The 18,771-nt window shown below is 43.8% G+C and overlaps 1 protein-coding gene across 1 annotated transcript in view; it reads left to right on the top strand.

Annotated features, from left to right (window-relative positions):
- The window catches only part of col7a1l (collagen type VII alpha 1-like), a 353,167-nt gene that overhangs the window by 222,439 nt on the left and 111,957 nt on the right, over nt 1–18,771 (top strand). Inside the window, exons 82-83 of the mRNA XM_068059665.1 lie at nt 4,929–5,000; nt 7,164–7,199. Coding sequence (XP_067915766.1) covers nt 4,929–5,000; nt 7,164–7,199 — 108 coding nt within the window. The remainder of the gene's footprint in view (nt 1–4,928; nt 5,001–7,163; nt 7,200–18,771) is intronic.

Genomic DNA, 18,771 nt, shown 5'->3' with positions numbered 1-18,771 from the left:
TGTCGCTGGGTCAAAATCCTGGAACCCCTTCCTAACAGCAGTGTAGGTGTACCTACCCCACATAGATTGCCACGGTTCAAGAAGACAGCTCACCACCGCCTTCTCAAGGGCAATTAGGGATGGGCAATAATGGTGAAGACAAATGTAGGTCCCTTACAGTCAGAAACAGGGGAATTTATTATTGGGAACAAAGAAATGGCTGACCAACTAAATGTATTTTGGTTCTGTCTTCACAAAGGAGGACACAAATATCATACCAGAAATGTTGGGGAACACAGGGCTTAGTGAGAGGGAGGAACTGAAGGAAATCAGTATTAGTAGAGAAATGGTGTTGGGGAAATTGATGGGATTGAAGGCCAATAAATCCCCAGGGCCTGATAATCTACATCCCAGAGTACTTAAGGAAGTGGCCCTAGAAATAGTAGATGCATTGGTGGTCATCTTCCAAGATTCTACAGACTCTGGAACAGTTCCTACAGATTGGAGGGTAGCTAAAGTAACCCCACTATTTAAAAAGGGAGGTAGAGAGAAAGCAGGGAATTCTTGACCAGTCAGCCTGATGTTGGTAGTGGGGAAAATTCTAGAGTCCACTATAAAAGATTTTATAGCAGAGCACTTGGAGAACAGTGGTAGAATCAGACAGAGTCAGCATGGGAAAGGGAAATCATGCTTGACAAATCTAGTAGAATTCTTCGAGGATGTAACTGGTAGAGTTGTTGAGGGGGAGCCAGTGGATGTGGTTTATTTGGACTTTCAGAAGGCTTTCGACAAAGTCCCACATAAGAGATTAGTGTGTAAAATTAAAGCGCATGGGATTAGGGGTAGTGTATTGTGATGGATAGAAAATTGGTTGGCAGACAGGAAACAAAGAGGAGGAATAAACGGGTCTTTTTCCTAATGGCAGGCAGTGACTAGTGGGGTATCGCAGGGATCGGTGCTAGGACCCCAGCTATTCACAATATATATTAATGATTTAGATGAGGGAACTTAAATGTAACATCTCCAAATTTGCAGATGATACAAAACTGGGTGGGAGGGTGAGTTGTGAGGAGGAGGCAGAGAGGCTTCAGGGTGATTTGGACAAGTTAAATGAGTGGGCAAATGCATGGCAGATGCAGTATAACGTGGATAAATGTGATGTTATCCACTTTGGTAGCAAAAACACGAAGGCAGATTATTATCTGAACGGCTATAAACTGAGAGAGGGGAATATCGAGACCTGGGTGTTCTCATACACGAGTCGCTGAAGGTAAGCATGCAGGTGAAACAGGCGGTAAAAAAGGCAAAGGGTTTTGTTGGCCTTCATAGCGAAAGGATTCACGTCCAGGAGCAAGGATGTCTTGCTGCAATTATACAGGGCCTTAGTAAGGCCACACCTGGAATATTGTGTGCAGTTTTGGTCTCCTTATCTGAGGAAGGATGTTCTTGCTATAGAGGGAGTGCAGCGAAGGTTTACCAGACTGATTCCTGCGATGGCGGGACTGACATATGAGGAGAGATTGAGTTGGTTAGGATTATATTCGCTGGAGTTCAGAAGAGTGAGGGTGGATCTCATAGAAACCTATAAAATTCAAACAGGACTTGACATGGTAGATGCAGGAAGGATGTTCCCGATGGTGGGGGAGTCCAGAACCAGGGGTCATAGTCTAAGGATACGGGGTAAACCTTTCAGGACTGAGATGAGGAGAAATTTCTTCACCCAGAGAGTGGTGAGCCTGTGGAATTCGCTACCACAGAAAGCAGTTGAGGCCAAAACATTGTATGTTTTCAAGGAGGAGTTAGATATAGCTCTTGGGGTGAAAGGGATCGAAGGATATGGGGAGAAATCAGGAACAGGTTACTGAGTTGGATGATCAGCCATGATCATAATGAATGGCTGAGAAGGCTCGAAGGGCCGAATAGCCTACTCCTGCTCCTATTTTCTATGTTTCTAATAAATGCTGGCCTAGTCAGCGAGGCCCACATGAATGAATTAAAAAACGTAATTTTGTTAACGAGCTCATTGTCAGCTTGGAAAGGGCCAGTTTGGAATTTTAATTGGGGCGCATAATTTGCACACTGGATCAGGGACAGTCCAGGTGCACGGAGGCAGCAACACAGTGGGGAGCCAGTCATGGCCAAACCCAGAAATTAGGTGAGCTCATAAAATGGAGCACAACTGAGAGGTGCACTCTGTCATTGGAACACAGGTGCCATCGGGTGGGTAGGGGTTGCGGGGAGAATGGTCTGTATGCACTCGGGCCCTCATCCTGCTCACTAGTGTTGTGCTTTTCACCCAGTGTCAACCTATCTAATCACGTGTGAGGACCCACCAATGTGATTGTAGCTCCGTTGGTGGAGGGAGCGCTTGTAAGATGTGACGGTGCTGGCTTTGCTTGCAGTTTCTTGATGGCACCAATGCTGTGACAGGACTGAAGCGGTTCCCCTTCACAACAGAACCTGTGGGAGACACAAGAAAGAGATCATGAGAACTAGCCTTTGACAGCAGAACGCTCTGCAGTGCTGAGGCTTCCCAATTCAACTGTGTCTTTGGCATGCTGTCAGAAGGGAGGAGTGCACTCCACCCCCTTCATCAGCAATATCTTTTCATCCTCTCCTCCAGGTATGCCCATCTCTCCTTCCCTGACTGGTCCTGTGGAGCTACCCTGGTGATTTCCATAGTTTGTTCCTCCATGACAGTGACAATGGCGAGCTGGGGTACTCCTCCTCCTCCTGTGACAACCCTTTCCCTGCCATTTTGTGCCCTTTTCTCCTGCAAGGACTAAAGATAGATAAGGCTCTGCTGGCCTCTCAGACCAATGCCAGTGACTCCTATACACAAGAAGCTTCATGTATCAGTGCTTACAAGTCCTCAATAGCTCGAGGGTTCTGAGCCTTGCTAACGGGTACAGATTACTCCCATGTTCAGGAGTAGCATGTGCCCTCAGGTACCTCAGCTGGAGTGTCTGCTGAAGGTTGAATACCCAGAGGCCTGTCATCAGAGTCTTGCATTGCACTTGCCTTGCCAGAACAAAGAAGGTCATTGAACATACATACATACGAATTAGGAGCAGGGGTAGGCCATTCGGCCCCTCAAGCCTGCTTTGCCATTTGATATCATGACTGATCTGATTGTGGCCTAAATACTACTTTCCTGTCTATCTCCTAGACCCTTTGACTCCCTTGTCAATCAAGAATCTATCTAATATAAAAGCAAAATACTGCGGATGCTGGAAATCTGAAACAATAACAAGGAATGCTGGAATCACTCAGCAGGTCTGGCAGCATCTGTGGAAAGAGAAGCAGAGTTAACGTTTCGGGTCAGTGACCCTTCTTCGGAACAAGAATCTATCTAAGTCAGCCTTAAAAATATTCAATGACCCTGTCTCCACTGCTCTCTGGGGAAGAGAATTCCACAACGTAACAACCCTCTGCGAGAAAGCATTTAGAGTCATAGAGAGATACAGCACTGAAACAGGCCCGGCCCACCGAGTCCACACCGACCATCAACCACCCATTTATACTAATCCTACATTAATCCTATTTCCCTCTTCCATCCCCACCTTTCCTACCACCTATCTATACTAGGGGCAATTTACAATGATCAATTTTACCCATCAACCCGCAAGTCTTTGGCATGTGGGAGGAAACCAGAGCACCCGGAGGAAACCCACGCGATCACAGGGAGAACTTGCAAACTCCACACAGGCAGTACCCAGAACCGAACCTGGGTCGCTGGAGCTGTGAGATTGTGGTGCTAACCACTGTGCTGCCCTCATCTCCAGCTTAAATGGGAGACCCCTTATTTTTAAACTGTGTCCCCTGGTTCTAGTCTTTTACAGCATTGCACCCAGTTCCTGCAGATTACACTTCTGCTGCTGACTGTTTCAACCACCTCCAGCCATGCTGGCTTTGTTTAGCTGGATGGCCTTCTCCTTCCACCCTGCAGAAAGAGGACCTCCCACCTCTCCTTCAGGAAGACTTCGAGGTCAATATCTGAGAAGCAAGGGCAACCCTGCCCTAGGTGCTAGGCCTCTGCCTATCCTGTCTCCTTGGTTCTTGCATTTCTTCTTTCTAATGGATGCCATGATATGTTTAAATTGGGCCCGCACTTCAGCAGTCCCACCTCCGTCCTGCACCGGCCGTCACTAATTGGCTGTCCAACCTGCCCTCCAGCCAATTAGTGGCCCACCTCTGCAAAAATCGTGGGCTGTGATTACATCAACCCCTGAGGCTTGGTCGGGACCCATGATCCTGATGTTGGTTTTGCGACCCTGGAGGCAGAATCCTGCCCCAGGAGTCACTCAACCTGCCTGTAAAATATCAGTAGCAATTTGAAAAAAATACAAAGGCACAAACCCTCACGTGAGGCTAGATGTTAGATGAAAGATTGTTTACAAAAGAGTGGATGTGAATGGAACAAATTCTCAACAAGAGCAGCTAATGCGGAGTTTAATGGTAATGGTGATAGGTATAGACTGAGATGATCAGATGTTGCACAGGACATATTCAGGTGAATTTTCTAATCCTGAACTCCTAGCAGGGAGTCTTAGTTGCAGGGAGCACGGAGTAGAGAAAGGACTATCATATGGCTGAAAACTCTCTTCAAGCACAGTTCAGTGCTTCGAGCATGGGATCAGAGAGCTTCCCATATTGTTCTGTACCTCTAGATTGAGGGGAGTGGATGAATATTATGAAGCTTTCCTTGATTATTTTTGAAGATCAGCCTATTTATTTGTCTGTATTTATACAGATCATTTCCATGTGGGTGGGTGAGTGGGTAAGATAAAATCTATGAGTTGGTTGATTGTTCATGATGTGTAGAAGGTGTGGGCTTGATTGGCTAATGGCATTTTCTCCCTCCATGCTCTCTTATTTGATGGAATCGTCTTCAGAATTATTACATGGTTGTCTAATGATCTACTGTCATTTTTGTGTTTCCTTCCAAGGGTCACAAAGGAGAACCAGGATCCAAAGGATCAATGGGGTTATTTGGGGCCAGAGGTCCTGCAGGACAGAAGGTTTGTACTGATGTGTAGTCTCGATTCTGTAGAGAACTCTGGTGTTTTTGAAATGATGACACAATCTGTGATAGTGAAAGTCAAGTAGTTTTAAATGTCATCTGAAGCCCTTAGTTTGAATTTACCAGCTGCCTTCCAGTTAGTCCTGAGCATCTGATTATAGAGTTGATTTTTCAATAATCTGATCCAGTTTATCACTTACAGTAAATAGGTCATACACCAATGTGAATGTTACTGTGAAGAACAAGAGTCATTCGATATTCCCCTGACACTTGCTTGCAGTTAGTAAAAGATGTGTCTTAGGAATGTAAGAACAGGAGGAGGCCTTTCAGCCCCTCAAGCCTTTTCAGCCATCCAATTAGATCAGGGCTGATCTGTAATGAGTTCTTTTCTGTAGTTTGATGCAACGTAAATGAAACGCATGGCGTTCAGTTGGTTGAAGATCTCAAACAGGTTTATTACAGCTAGACTATTATATACAGTACTGAGCTAACTATTTACAGAACCTTACTCTGGGTATCACAGATGCAGAGTGACTCTAGCTCCAAGTCACATGATTATGTCCGGTACTCAGTTCATTAGCACACTAAGATCTTAAAGGGTGATCACTCTTAAAGGCAATCATACAACAGATCTGTAACTTGACCCCATCTACCTGCCTTCGTTCTGCAACCCTTCATACTCTAGCCTAACAAAAATCTATCAATCTCAGTTCTGAAATTTTCAGTTGACCCCCAGACTCAATTTTTTTGGGGGAAGAGAGTTTCAAATTTCCACCATGCTTTGTGCGAGGACGTGTTTCCTGACATCACCCCTGAACATGAAAGTGTGGACTCCAACTATATAATCTCCTTCTGGTTTATAATGTAGTCTGTGTTGTATTATCTCTTTCTAGATTAATACAAACAGAGCTGAAGGGCAGGCATAGAGATGGAACACAGAGCTTTAATAGAGACTTGTTGCTTCAGCTTACACATGCTAACTGACTGTGCAACAGAACTGAATCACGTGATATTGCATCACTTCCTGTGATGACATGCATATTAGCGTAAACATACATTTAAATGATTATATTTAACACATTGACAAACACACTATCACAACAGTCTGAGCCTGCAGGATGGAATTACTGTTTTGTTTCTGCAGTAATGATGACTCTTAATGCCAACCCTTATTGGGGTAGCGCCATAAGTCATTGGAGGGAAATGATGCATACCCTAAAGGACCTGAATGGCAATAACACAGTGAAATTGAATTAGGATTTGTAGTTCATTACCATCTGGTGTTCAAGGACTAGAAATCTGGAACTGTCTACCACAAAAGGCTGTAGATACTGAGGGACAATTGGAGCTTTCAAGACTGAGAGATAAATTTCTGTTGAGTAAGGCAATCAAGAGAAATAGAATAAAGGCAGGTAGATGGAATTGAAGTACATATCAGCCATGATATGATTGAGTGACGGACCAGGCTCCAGGGCTGAATGTTCCTACATTTCTAGAATGATTGAAGTAACGTTGTAAATTTTGTTAGTTAGCGTTCCTGGCACATTAACGGGCCCGATAAGATTTTTCATCCAATAATTAGACCCAGGCTTAGCTGTTACGCCTCTCGTAATTGAGATGCTGACTGTCTGGGACCTCCCATTCCACTTAGAAGAACAATATATGTGGGACTGTAACCAAGAACAAGGACGAGATTTTATTTGTAGAATAAAAGGAGAAAATTGGAATGGATGGGGAGAGGGAAGAGTGGGGTAAATTTATCAAATCATTGAAAATGCCTTCAAAGGTCAGTGTGACAGTGCAGGGAAAGAATCCTTCCAGCAGAGAGCAGCAGCGAGTTCCAACCCCTAACATCGGGAGACTGTGCAGTCATTAATTAAGGAACTCTGAATATCATATTGAATGCGAACAATATCTGTAGACTACTAAGGAATCAAACAATGCAGACCTATAATAATAAATAGAAGGATGGGTTGATTGGATTTGTTTAAGAGAGGTGGGAGGAGGCTCATGTGGAGCATAAATGCAGGCATGGAACTGATGGGCCAAATGGTCTGATTCTGTGCTGTAAGTATTTTGTAATATTCCAATGTGTTAATTACTGATTGACGATGAGGTTAGGTCCTAGTGACAGTAAGTAACACAATGGTTTCTATTTCAGGGTGAACCTGGCGAACATGGCAGCAATGGAATCGCAGTAAGTTTAGATGAAGGTTTTGGCTAAAAGAACCTAGTGGGCACTTTGCATTAAACCGTTACAAGAGGATTAGGCAACAGAAGTTAAAACAATAAGAAGCTAAGTGTAAGAATGGAAAGCCTGCAGAATTTTTTCATGCCTCATAGAGTTATACAATAAGTTACTCAACAAGGCTTCGGAAGCAGGCAGTGCAAATGTGTTCAAAAGACAAAAGGATTGAGTGATACTGGGAGAAATTTGATATGATGTGTTAAATATTTGTACAATAACATTACTAACAGCCATTTGGAGCCCAGCAGAATTTCTCCACAGCCGTCTGTGTTCGAGCAAGCAACTGAGTCAATTTTAATTCTTTAGTTCTGTCTTTGGCTTGAATCCACCAGTCCTTTGTGGGAAGACTCTTTCACACTTTTGGATATAAAGCAGTGGATCAAAGAGTCAATCTCCTCTTCTCTAGCCTTTGACCCTTTGCTTTGAGTCACACCTTTCTCATCTCAAACAGTTCATCTTCACCACACAGATTGCATGCTGTTCCAGAAGAAGGCCCACCTTCACCTTCTCAGGCCAAATAAGGATGAGCAATAAATGCTGGCCTTGCCAGTGACACCCACATCCTGAGAAGATTTTTTTTTAAAATGCTCATGATCAGCGAATTGCCTGCTGTTTTTGCCTCCATAAAAACAGCACCTGCACTTCAAAAAGTAGCTCCTGTATTGTAAAGTGTTGTGGGATGTCCCGGGAACATGATAAGGAGCTAAATAAATGCAAAGGTCTTTTTCACCTCTCTTGCTCTTTTAATCTTCCTGGTGTCCTGCATTACAATGCTTATTCCTTCACCCGGGTCTCTGAATTTAAAAAAGAATAATTTGCAGTGCATTATTGTATGTGTTCATTTTTTATGTCAGTGCCTCACATGCCTTCTTTTCCACTGAAGTAAAGTGACATTTTCTGTTTGTGCTGCTTTGCACACTGCTAGTCCTCAAGGATAAATATATTTGCTGTACCTAAAGAGCAGCATAACAAACATGTTACACGCTTTATGATGTTTTATTGAGGCTGCTTCTTCCTCTTGTTTTTCTCCTTTTTGTTTTATGGCATGTAAATGTCAGTGGAGTTGGAAGTAGAAGCGGTTTAATTACAATAAAACCTGTTCTAAAGACGGTGTACATCATGATTAAGAGCATTAATTAAGTACTGATTTGACAACCAGAAGCTGTCAGAGCAACTCATGTAAAAGCACCTTATTTGGCCTCATTTATGGCATAGTGGGTAAATGTATCAAATGGGATTGTGGTCCTGAGCAACTTGCATTTATATAGTGTCTTTATCATGTTGTTCATCTTTCGAGGCAAAGATGACCATGTCCATCATCTGGGGTGTTTTGTAGGGCTCCGGTGGATATGTAGGTGACTGGTAAGGCCAATCTGCCCCCGGAAGGTTCTGTTGTAAATAGGACAGGACACCTCAGATGATTGAGTTTTGGACGAGTTGCTGGTTTGGGATTTCCTCGCCTTGCATTTACTCTCTGCCTCTGATATGAGCTTGTTTTTGAAGGAGGCCACACCATTTTTTATTTGGTTGCTCCAGGTGCAGCGATTCTGGGCGAGCTTCTCCCAGGACTCGGGGTCGATATCAAAACTCATAAGCAAAGCTTTCCGAGTGTCCTTGTAGCACTTCCTTTGACCATCTTCTACCCTCAGCAAATTAGGGTTTGTCTACCCTGGCATGCGAAGACTGATTGGGCAGATGAGACCAATCTAAGGTCCAACAGCCTTGAAGGTAGTTCAGCACCGTGATGTGGAATACGTAGAGCTCGACAAGACACAGAAGACATTCTAGTCACCCACTGCATCCAGATCTATCTCCAGCCATCTAGACGCATCTTGCCACTGGACCAAGATAGGTCAGGACGAGAGAGTGAGGTTGACAATGCACCTTTATCATCGTAAAACATTCAAGATAGAGGTTCCAGGTTCAATCCTTTTCATTTTGGAGTTGTTTTACTCTCCTATTGTCTTTCCAATTCCTTTTCACAGCCTGCTTAAAATGACCTTTATATTTCATTAAGCACTTTCTCCTTTCTGTCTTCTAAAAAAAAGAAATTCTGCCCACAGTTTGTAAAATTCAATAGTTTCAGATGGTTAAGGGAGCTGTGGCCATTTCAGGTTATCCCTCCACCTACCTATTAAATCTGAACAGGCTGACAGGAGCTCAGTTTAACTTCTCATCCAAAGAATGACACCTCCAACAGTGCAGCACTCCCTCAGTACCGCACTGGTGTGACAGTCTATATTACGTACCTCAAAGCTAAAGTACTAATAACTGAACCAACCTGACATGCTGCAGGATGGTAGTTTAGTTTAATTTAGTTTAGAGATACAGCACTGAAACAGGCCCTTCGGCCCACCGAGTCTGTGCCGACCATCAACCACCCATTTATACTAATCCTACACTAATCCCACATTCCTATCACATCCCCACCTGTCCCTATATTTCCCTACCACCTACCTATACTAGGGACAATTTATAATGGCCAATTTACCTACCAACCTGCAAGTCTTTTGGCTTGGGTACTTAGAATTCCCAGCTCTAACCTTTACTGTTACTTATTCCCACCCTGCTTGCTCCCCTGATACAATGCCAATCTTTGCTCCATCCAAGTCCAAGTGGTGCGCATTAGAATTTATCTGGATCTAACTGCATCTCAACAACTCGGCTCTGCCGAAACCTACCACTCCTCCGGGATCATCTTGTCCAACAAAGATAACCTTCTTTTCTCAACTATTCACTGTCACCTTAAACCCTTCTGTCCTTACTATCCTCACCTCTAACAGAAAATTACAAGGAGTTCAATGGATTTTTTTGTCACTAAGATCATACACAGAAGTTACAAATTGGAGGGAGGCCATTCGGCCCAACTAGACCATGTTGATGTTTACCCTACACATGATAGAGACCAGCGTTCAGCTGCTTCTGTCGCTCCCTCCATTTGCGTACCAAACCGAGGATCCCCCAGGCTCTTCCCACCATAACCCTAAAAATGTGCCTTTCTCTAGTTGTTATGTTATCTCCCCTCATAGAAACATAGAATAGTACAGCACAGAAGGAGACCTTTTTTTTATTTGTTCATGGGATTTGGGCATCATTGGCAAGGTCAGCATTTATTGGTCATCCCTAATTGCCCTTGAGAAGGTGGTGGGTGAGCTGCCTTCTTGAATCACTACACTCTTTGTGGTGTAGGTACACCCACAGGGCTGTGAGGAAGAGAGTTCTAGGATTTTGACCCAGTGACAGTGAAGGAACAGCGATACAGTTCTAAGCCAGGATGGTGTGTGACTTGGAGGGGAACTTGCAAGTGGTGGTGTTCCTTTGTGCCTGCTACCCTTGTTCTTCTAGTTGGTAGAATTCTGGGGTTTGGAAGGTGCTGCTTGAGAAGCCTTTGGTGAATTGCTGCAGTGCATCTTGTAGGTGGTACACACTGCAGCCATGGTGCACCAGTGGTGGAGGGAGTAAATGCTTAAGGTGGTCGATGGGGTGCAAATCAAGCAGGTTGCTTTGTCCTGGGTGGTGTCTTATACAATCGCACTCCTGACTTGTGCCTTGCAAATGGTGGAAAGGTGAGTTACTCACCACAGATTTCCCAACCTCTGATGCTCTTGTAGCCACAGTATTTATGTGGCTGGTCCAGTTAAGTTTCTGGTCAATGTTGCCCTCCCCATCCCGGATGATAATGTTGGTTTCAGTGATGGTTATGCCATGGAATGTCAAAGGGAAGTGGTTAGACTTTCTCTTTCTGTCTATGCCAGAGCTTCCAAAGAGCAATCCAGTCAGTCCCACTCACTCCCTCTTTCCCCATATCCCTGCAATTATTTCTCCTTCAAATATTTATCCAATTCCCTGTTGAAAGCTACTATTAAATCTGCATCCACCATCCTATCAGGCGGCGCATTCCCAATCCTAACCACTTGTTACATAAAATGTTTTTCCTTATATCATAGGACATAGGGACATAGGAGCAGGAGTAGGCCATTCAGCCCATCGAGCCTGCTCCACCATTCAGTTAGATTATGGCTGATCATCTACCTCAATGCAACTTTCCCATGCTATCCCCATATTTCTTGTTGATTTCTGTCTTTAACATGCTCAGTGATTCCATAGCCCTCTGGGGTAGAGAATTCCAAAGATTCACCACCCTCTGAGTGAAGAAATTCTTCCTCACCTCAGTCTTAAATGACCTAACCCTTATTCTGAGATTATGTCTCTTGGTTCTAGACTCACCAGCCAGGGGAAACATCCCATCTACATCCATCCTGTCACACCCTGTAAGAATTTTGTAAGTTTCAATGAGATCACCTCTCATTCTTTGAAACTCTAGAGAATACAGGCCCAGTTTCCTCAATCTCTCCTCATTAAACAATTCCGCCATCCCAGGGATTAGTCTGGTGAACTTCCGTTGCACTCCCTCTATGGCAAATATATCCTTCCTTAGATGAGGGGACCAAAACTGTACACAATACTCCAGGTGCGGTCTCACCAAGCCTCTATACAATTGCAGCAAGACTTCTTTACTCCTGTACTCAAATCCCCTTGCGATAAAGGCCAACATACCATTTGCCTTCCTAATTACTTGCTGCATCTGTGTGCTAGCTTTTAGTGACTCATGAACAAGGACACCCAGGTCCCTTTGGACATCAACACTTCCCAACCTCTCACCATTTAAGAAATACTCTGTCTTTCTGTTTTTTCTACCAAAGTGGATAACTTCACACTTATTCATATTATACTCCATCGGCCATGTTCTTGCCCATTCACTTAGCCTGTCCAGGTCCCCTTGAAGTCTTCTTGCATCTTCCTCACAACTTACATTCCCACCTAGATATCATCTCTGGTTCTCTCATGCCTTCTCCAAGCTCTACTTGCCCATGAGACTCACCTGCTACTCCCTTGAACCCATTTCAATTAAATTGCTCAGCACAAAACTTCCCTTCCTGCCCCTCACACAAGTTGGCATTGTGGGTGGTTTACTCTCCTCAGGTACTCTTTCTTCCTCCATTTCAAAAGTGGTGCCACCACGTCCTCCTCCTCACAAAACCCACCCGCAAACTCTCTGTCCTTTGACCCATCTCCAACCTCTCTTGTCCCTGTCTGAATCTCTCCAATCAGGTTTCTGCCCTGCCTCATCACTGAAACAGCTCTAAGCAGTCACAACTGACAACCTCTGTGATTGTGACCATGTGGCTGTGTGCACACAGTGGGCTGGATTTTACCAAGCCCACAATGTCAGGTTCTGTGGCAAGGGTGGGGTGCCAGAAGACGGTTATGGCAGAGCCCTGCCATGGAGCTGAACGCCAGGAGGGCCTTGCCTGATCCTCCCGGCAGTGGTGAGGCTCCATGCTGCTGGGCAACGTGACCTTCATCTACATATTTAAATCAATGAAATGAATAAATTTAAATGAACTTACCCGCAATCTTCCGGGCCCGTCGCGATTCTCAGTGCAGCAGCCGGCAGTCCCACGCCTTCAATTCCCCGTCTGGGGAAAGCCGGCATGACACTGTTGGGGAGGGGGGAGGAGTTAAGATTTCCAGTGTGCAGGGTGGGGAGAACGGGGTCAAATAAACGTAATGAGGGGATGGTGGGAAGGGGTGAAATTTAAACTTTGTGCAGTCTGGGGGGGGGGGGCGGGGGGGGAAGGTCATATTTAAAAAGTAAGTGTTTTGGGAGGAAGGGCAAATAGTTAATGTAATTGTTATTGGGGGGGTGGGAAAGGTTAGAATTTTATTTGATAAATTTTGAGGGCAGGAATATCTTAAAAATTTGAATCTGCTAGCAGGGCTGGATGCCCTTTAAAAATGGTGCCAATGCCTGCACACAGGCAGCTGACGCCATTGACGGCGACAGACAGACAGCCCGCCCCCTCCACACGATTGGGGGGGCGCGGACCACCCCGGCTATTTAAATGAGCCGCCACGTGGGTGATTGCAGTGGCTCTTCAGCGTGCGGGCCGCCATTTTTTGAGCTTACCGCCGGGAGCGACGGTGGGCTCTTAAAATCCAGCCCAGTATCTGTCTGTGGAGAGTCTTGACGGCTTGGCAATAGAAGTGGGGATTAACACTGTACCCAAGAAACATTCACAGACAGTGACCTTTTTTTAGGCATTTTCTCTGACTATTGTGCTCCGGAGTGAACTTACCCGTATAAAAGAGGGTGGAAGCAGCTGCAATAGTAACTTTCAAAAGTGATTGGATAAATACCTGAAAATTGTGAAAGGCGATGGTGAAACAGCAGGGAAAGTGAGACTAATTGCATAGTTTTTTCAAAGAGCCTGCACAGGCACAACAGGCTGAATAGCCTCTTTCTGTGTTGTAATATTCTATGAATCAATGATTCTTTCATAGAGCAGGGAATGTCAAGAGAATCAAATTTAATTGCTGCAGAAATTGTGGTTTCCTCCACCAGAGGGAGCCATTTTATTGCTGCCAGACCTGCTGAGTGAATCCAGCATTTCTTGTTTTTGAGCCATTTTATTATGTTTTTATACAACAACAAGTGACCAAATGTGCGTTAACATTTCTCAGGCTTCCCAATATACTTTGCTGCACCTTGTTCCTTCTAATTAAATTTGATTATGTAGAAAAACAGATCTATTTTTCTGCACAATGAGTCATGTCATAAACTGGGCCTTGGGCGAAGTTGTTTCAGTATATAAATAGGGTACATAAATATCTACATGCATGCTGACATTATTTGGTTATATATTAATATTAAAATTCCAGTTAGCAGAAGGAACTGTCACAAAGCATTACTGTGATTTTAGAATATTTATTTTAGCACAATAAATGAGCAATTATACAGAATATCTCTACTGAGCTCTTCAGGCCTGTCCAATGTTTCAAAAGGAAACGTTACTTTAAAGGCTAAAAAACAAAATAATTGCGAAAACGGGAAATCTGAAACAAAAGCAGTAAATGCTAGAATTCAGCAGGTCAGGCAGCATCTGTGGAGAGAACAGATAAGTTAATGTTTCAGGTCTAAACCCATCACTTCTGACCCAGTGTCCACACCTGAAATGTTTTCTGCATTTTCTGCTCTCGCTTAAAGACTCTGCTCACACCATCAGGACCAACTTTTTAAAATCAAACAGTTTCAACCAATTTTCATTGCCTTTAAAATGTTTTTCTTTTGAAAACTTTGCAATTTTTAAAAAAAGATCATTGATGACATGATCAGGCTCAGAGGAGACTCTTTGTTTAAAAGGGGGCCTGATGGCAAGAATATTTCTTTAAAAGATAGCTCCAATGACATGATTCCTTCCTTAAAAGGAGCCCAAAGGCATGACTCTCTTAAAAGGTGGTACCAATAGCAAGACTCTTTTTTTAAAAAAAAGAAAAACTTGCATTTATATATCCTTTCACAACTTCAGGGAGTCCCAAAGTGCTTTAGAGTCAATGAAATACTTTTGAAGTCTAGTCACTATTATAATGTAGGAAACAGGGCAATTTGCACACAGCAAAGTCCCACAAACAGCAATGAAATAACGACTAGATAATCTGTTTTAATGATGTTGGTTGAGGGATAAATATTGGTCAGGACTCCCCTGTTCTTCTTTGAATAGTAGCAAGACCCTGACATTGTTCAATAAGGTTGCGGCTCTTTTCTTAGAAAAGAAAAAGCTGAAAGGTGACCTAATAGACGTCTTTAAAATTATGAAGGGATTTGATAGGGTAGACAGATGAAAGATGTTTCCACTTGTGGGCTAGTCCAGAAATAGGGGTCACGAATATAAGATAGGCACTAATAAATCCAACAGGGAATTCGGAAGAAAGTTATTTACCCAGAGAATGGTTAGAATATGGAATCTGCCACCACATTTTTGAGGAGTGTGGGTGGGCTGAATTTTGTTCTGGTGACGGGGGTCCTGGTAGCAGGCCAGAAGGTGGGGGCTACCCTGCCTCAGACCTCCCTTGGACCCCCACCCCCCCCCCGCCCCCATTGCAATTCCACATGGACAGGCAATTAATTGCCCACCATTGGGGATGCTGTCCCTTTAAGGAATGAGCTCCCGCCTCCACAGCTGCCAGCCAATTGGAAGGCCAGCACCCTGGGAGCAGTGGCTCAGGGTACTCAGGAAGCCCTGCAGTACCAAGGACGCAGAAACCCCAGGAGTGGTAAGTGAAGTCGGGGTTTCTGGGGCCATTCAGGCAGGCCCCAGTGATGGGGTGGGAGGGTTGGTGAGGGTGAGGCATGTCTTCCCGGGCAGATGACCATTGCTTCCGAGGGGTCCCTCTGGGGTCCCTGGATTTTCCCCAAAGGAGGAAACTACCCCACCAGGAGGCCACCAAGTTTTACCTGCTGGCTTCTCACCACAGTGGCAGGCCCCTCCGCCTGCTATTAAATTGAGGTGGAGGTGGAAAGAGGCCCTTAAGTGGCCATTAATTGGTCAATTAAGAACCTCAATTGAATTGAGGTGGGAAGACTTGGCCTTCCCCACCCCGGACTAAATTGGAAGGCATTTGGAAGGCGACAGGCACTCCAGCCCCCGCATTCTGATGCAATTTTATAGCGCTGCAACCCCCCCCCTCCCCCCGCCTCCGTTCCCGTCCCTAGGGGGCCCATAAAGTTCAGCCCAGTGAATGAGATGTGCAGTAGTTGAGGTGAATAGATGCATTTAAGCGGAAGCTAGATAAACACATGAGGAAGAAAGGAATAGCAGGCTTAGATGAAGGAAGGTGGGAGGAGGCTCAAGTGGAGCATAAACACTGACATAGACTAGCTGAGTCGCATGGCCTGTTTCTGTGCTGTAAATTCTATGTTATTCAATGTGATATGTACTGTGTGTGTTTAGACTATAAAGTATATCAAATTCCCATTAATGTAATCATCATCTCTCTGATACCAAGGCTCATGAATTCTTTCATTTTATTGTAACTGATAAGGGCAGGAAACACATTGCTTGTATTCACACAAGAACTTACTCAAGATTTAATTGGTATATATAAGATCAACATCTCCTGTATTCAACAAGCTCAGTTTCCTCTTTCATGCCAAACACTTCTTTTCCTCTCTTATCCCTGTATAAAGCTCAAGCCTATTCAAGAGTTGAAGTGCTTCTCTGAACGTACCTTCCTCGTTCTTGTTAACCTCCAAATAAGCCATCCTGCAAGCTTTTGCTCCTGTATTGTATCCTCATTGTGTTGAAATGAGGGTTCATCGCACCACATTCTTTCCCAGGACCTCAAAATTATAGAAGCCCTCACCTTCCTCAGTCTTCTCATTCTCTTGCAGTTTTTAGGATTTTAACCAAGCTTGGCATTAGCTAACAACAACTAGCATTTATTTAGTGGTTTTAATGTCGGAAAATATCCCAAAGCTCTTTACAGAAGTGTTATCAAACAAAATTTGACACTGAGACACAGAAGGCGATATTAGAACAGGTGACTAAAGGTTTGGTTAAAGAAGTAGGCTTTAAAGAACATCTTAAAGGAGGAGAAAGAGGTAGAGAGGCAGAACGGTTTAAGGAGGGGAATCCAGAGATTAGGGGCCTTGCAACTGAAGGTACAGCTGCCAATAGTGGAGCAATTAAAATTGGGAATATGAAAGAGACCAGAATTGACGGGTGCGGAGATCTCGGAGGGTTGTACGACTGAAAACGGGGGTGAGAATTTTTAAATTGAGGCGTTGTTGAATCACGAGGTAATGTAGGTCAGCAAGCACAGAGCTCATTACTTCTTGACCTTGCTGGTGTCATGAACTATGGCAGTTGGTCCTTCACCTATGGTTTTCCATTAATATAAGGTAAGATTGCGAGTGGGAAAAAAAAGCTTCCAATTGTAGCTCTGATCCAGAGTCAATGATTTCAACAAATTGGATAGGCCAAGGAAGGCCTCTTCAGAAGGTAAATAGTCTCCAAACCCCCATTTTAAAACCAAAGTGAGTTAATATTGTACAATTTGCTTTTCATATCAGTTAATTCCACAGTGCCCTCATGCATCGGTTGATAAGTGCACTCCCTAGTTTGGTTCTGACCATTGAGCCCAAAAAATCTTGCTCTCTGATATTAGGTGATCTTGGATGGTGTAACAGGAGCCATGCTGCTATTAGTTTTAGCATAACTGGGATAGGAAGGGGGAAATATAGTTAGGATTTGCACTTTTAATCATTAGTCAGCAATCTGTGCTGGAAAATGTTAATGTGCAGATGTAGGGTGAAGACCAGAAGCATCTTGACTATAAAGCTCCTACAGGTAAGTAGCCCACCAATGGCCCACTTATTAGCCATGTGAAAGGTCACTGCAAGAGGCCACAAATGTCATGAAACCTGCCTAGGGTCAGTAGCCTCAAAAGCAGTGGGGAGAGCATTGGTTAGGATAAGGCCAAAGATCATTTGCAATTTATTCCAGTCCCATCTGTTGACGTTGACCTTTTGCTAAATTACCATATAATCGTTCTTCTATGTTGTACAATTGCACTTCAACTTTCAAAGTCGTTTTTCAAAGACAATGTGATGAGCAATTATTTCCAACCATCTAATGTTTCTTGATAGTTTTATTGTTAATTGGCTATCAAAGTGAAATCTCTCAGCTTGGGTTAATACACATTTAATTATCTGCAAATTGGTCCCCGTTGACCAGTTTATCATGGTTAGGTTGATTTGCATCAAAACTATGTTCATTCTTATTCATAGATTCCTGTTTCCTGGTTTATATTGAAAACCTGTAATGTTTACATTTCACAGCCTACCTATAAATCCTTCATTATATCTGCAGGATTATGGTTTTCGGGAGCGATTTCCCCCAGACTGTTCCGAGCTTGTATAGTTCCTTTTATCACTTTTGAAAGGTCTCGTTGTTTGAAGTATGCAATTAATCAGACATCCCACCTTTTCTTCCTTCTGATAAGAAGGTTGGCAGAATATTTCCAGATAGATAAATTAATCAAGAATCTTTTTTCCCTCTGCATTTAAAATACGTCAGTGGCAACATTTTGCTTTGAACATTTCATCTGCAGAGGATGTGATGCTCACACAGGCACTAAAATAGAAAACTAATGCATAAATCAGTAACAGTAGCATGACCTGGCATAACAAAGCTGCCCATTGCCATCACACTGTTACACTTCGCAAAGTGCATAACCGATGGCAGTTATGTGTCCATTCTACAGCCCATCTTGTGCATCAGTAAGTGATCGTGTATGTTGGTGGTGTTACAATGGTTTGAAGATATGGGCACATCGAGTTTCGGTCATGAATTGAAGCTTGATTGTATGCCCTGCGAGACTAAGGCAATGTAAGAGGGTTTGAAAGCAATTTGGATAGGTGGAGCAGCTAAGTGTGGTGCTAGGTCTGCCCAGGTGGAGCTAAGAGATATGCAAAATCCAGTAGCAAGATTGCAATGAAGTATTTACTTCCAGTTGGTGTAGTGATCATTGTGGGTCACAGAATTATTACTGAAATTTCCAATTTCAATGGAATGATTGTTGTCAGTTTCAAGCCGTTCGATTCAAAGTTATCCAAATAGTTACAAATGCATTGGATGGGAATTTACTTGGAGCTGCTCCCACTCTACAGCTGTAACTG

Source organism: Heterodontus francisci, chromosome 27, assembly GCF_036365525.1.
Source record: "Heterodontus francisci isolate sHetFra1 chromosome 27, sHetFra1.hap1, whole genome shotgun sequence".
In the NCBI taxonomy this organism is placed as follows: domain Eukaryota; kingdom Metazoa; phylum Chordata; class Chondrichthyes; order Heterodontiformes; family Heterodontidae; genus Heterodontus; species Heterodontus francisci.
This window is presented reverse-complemented; position numbering and strand designations above follow the sequence as displayed.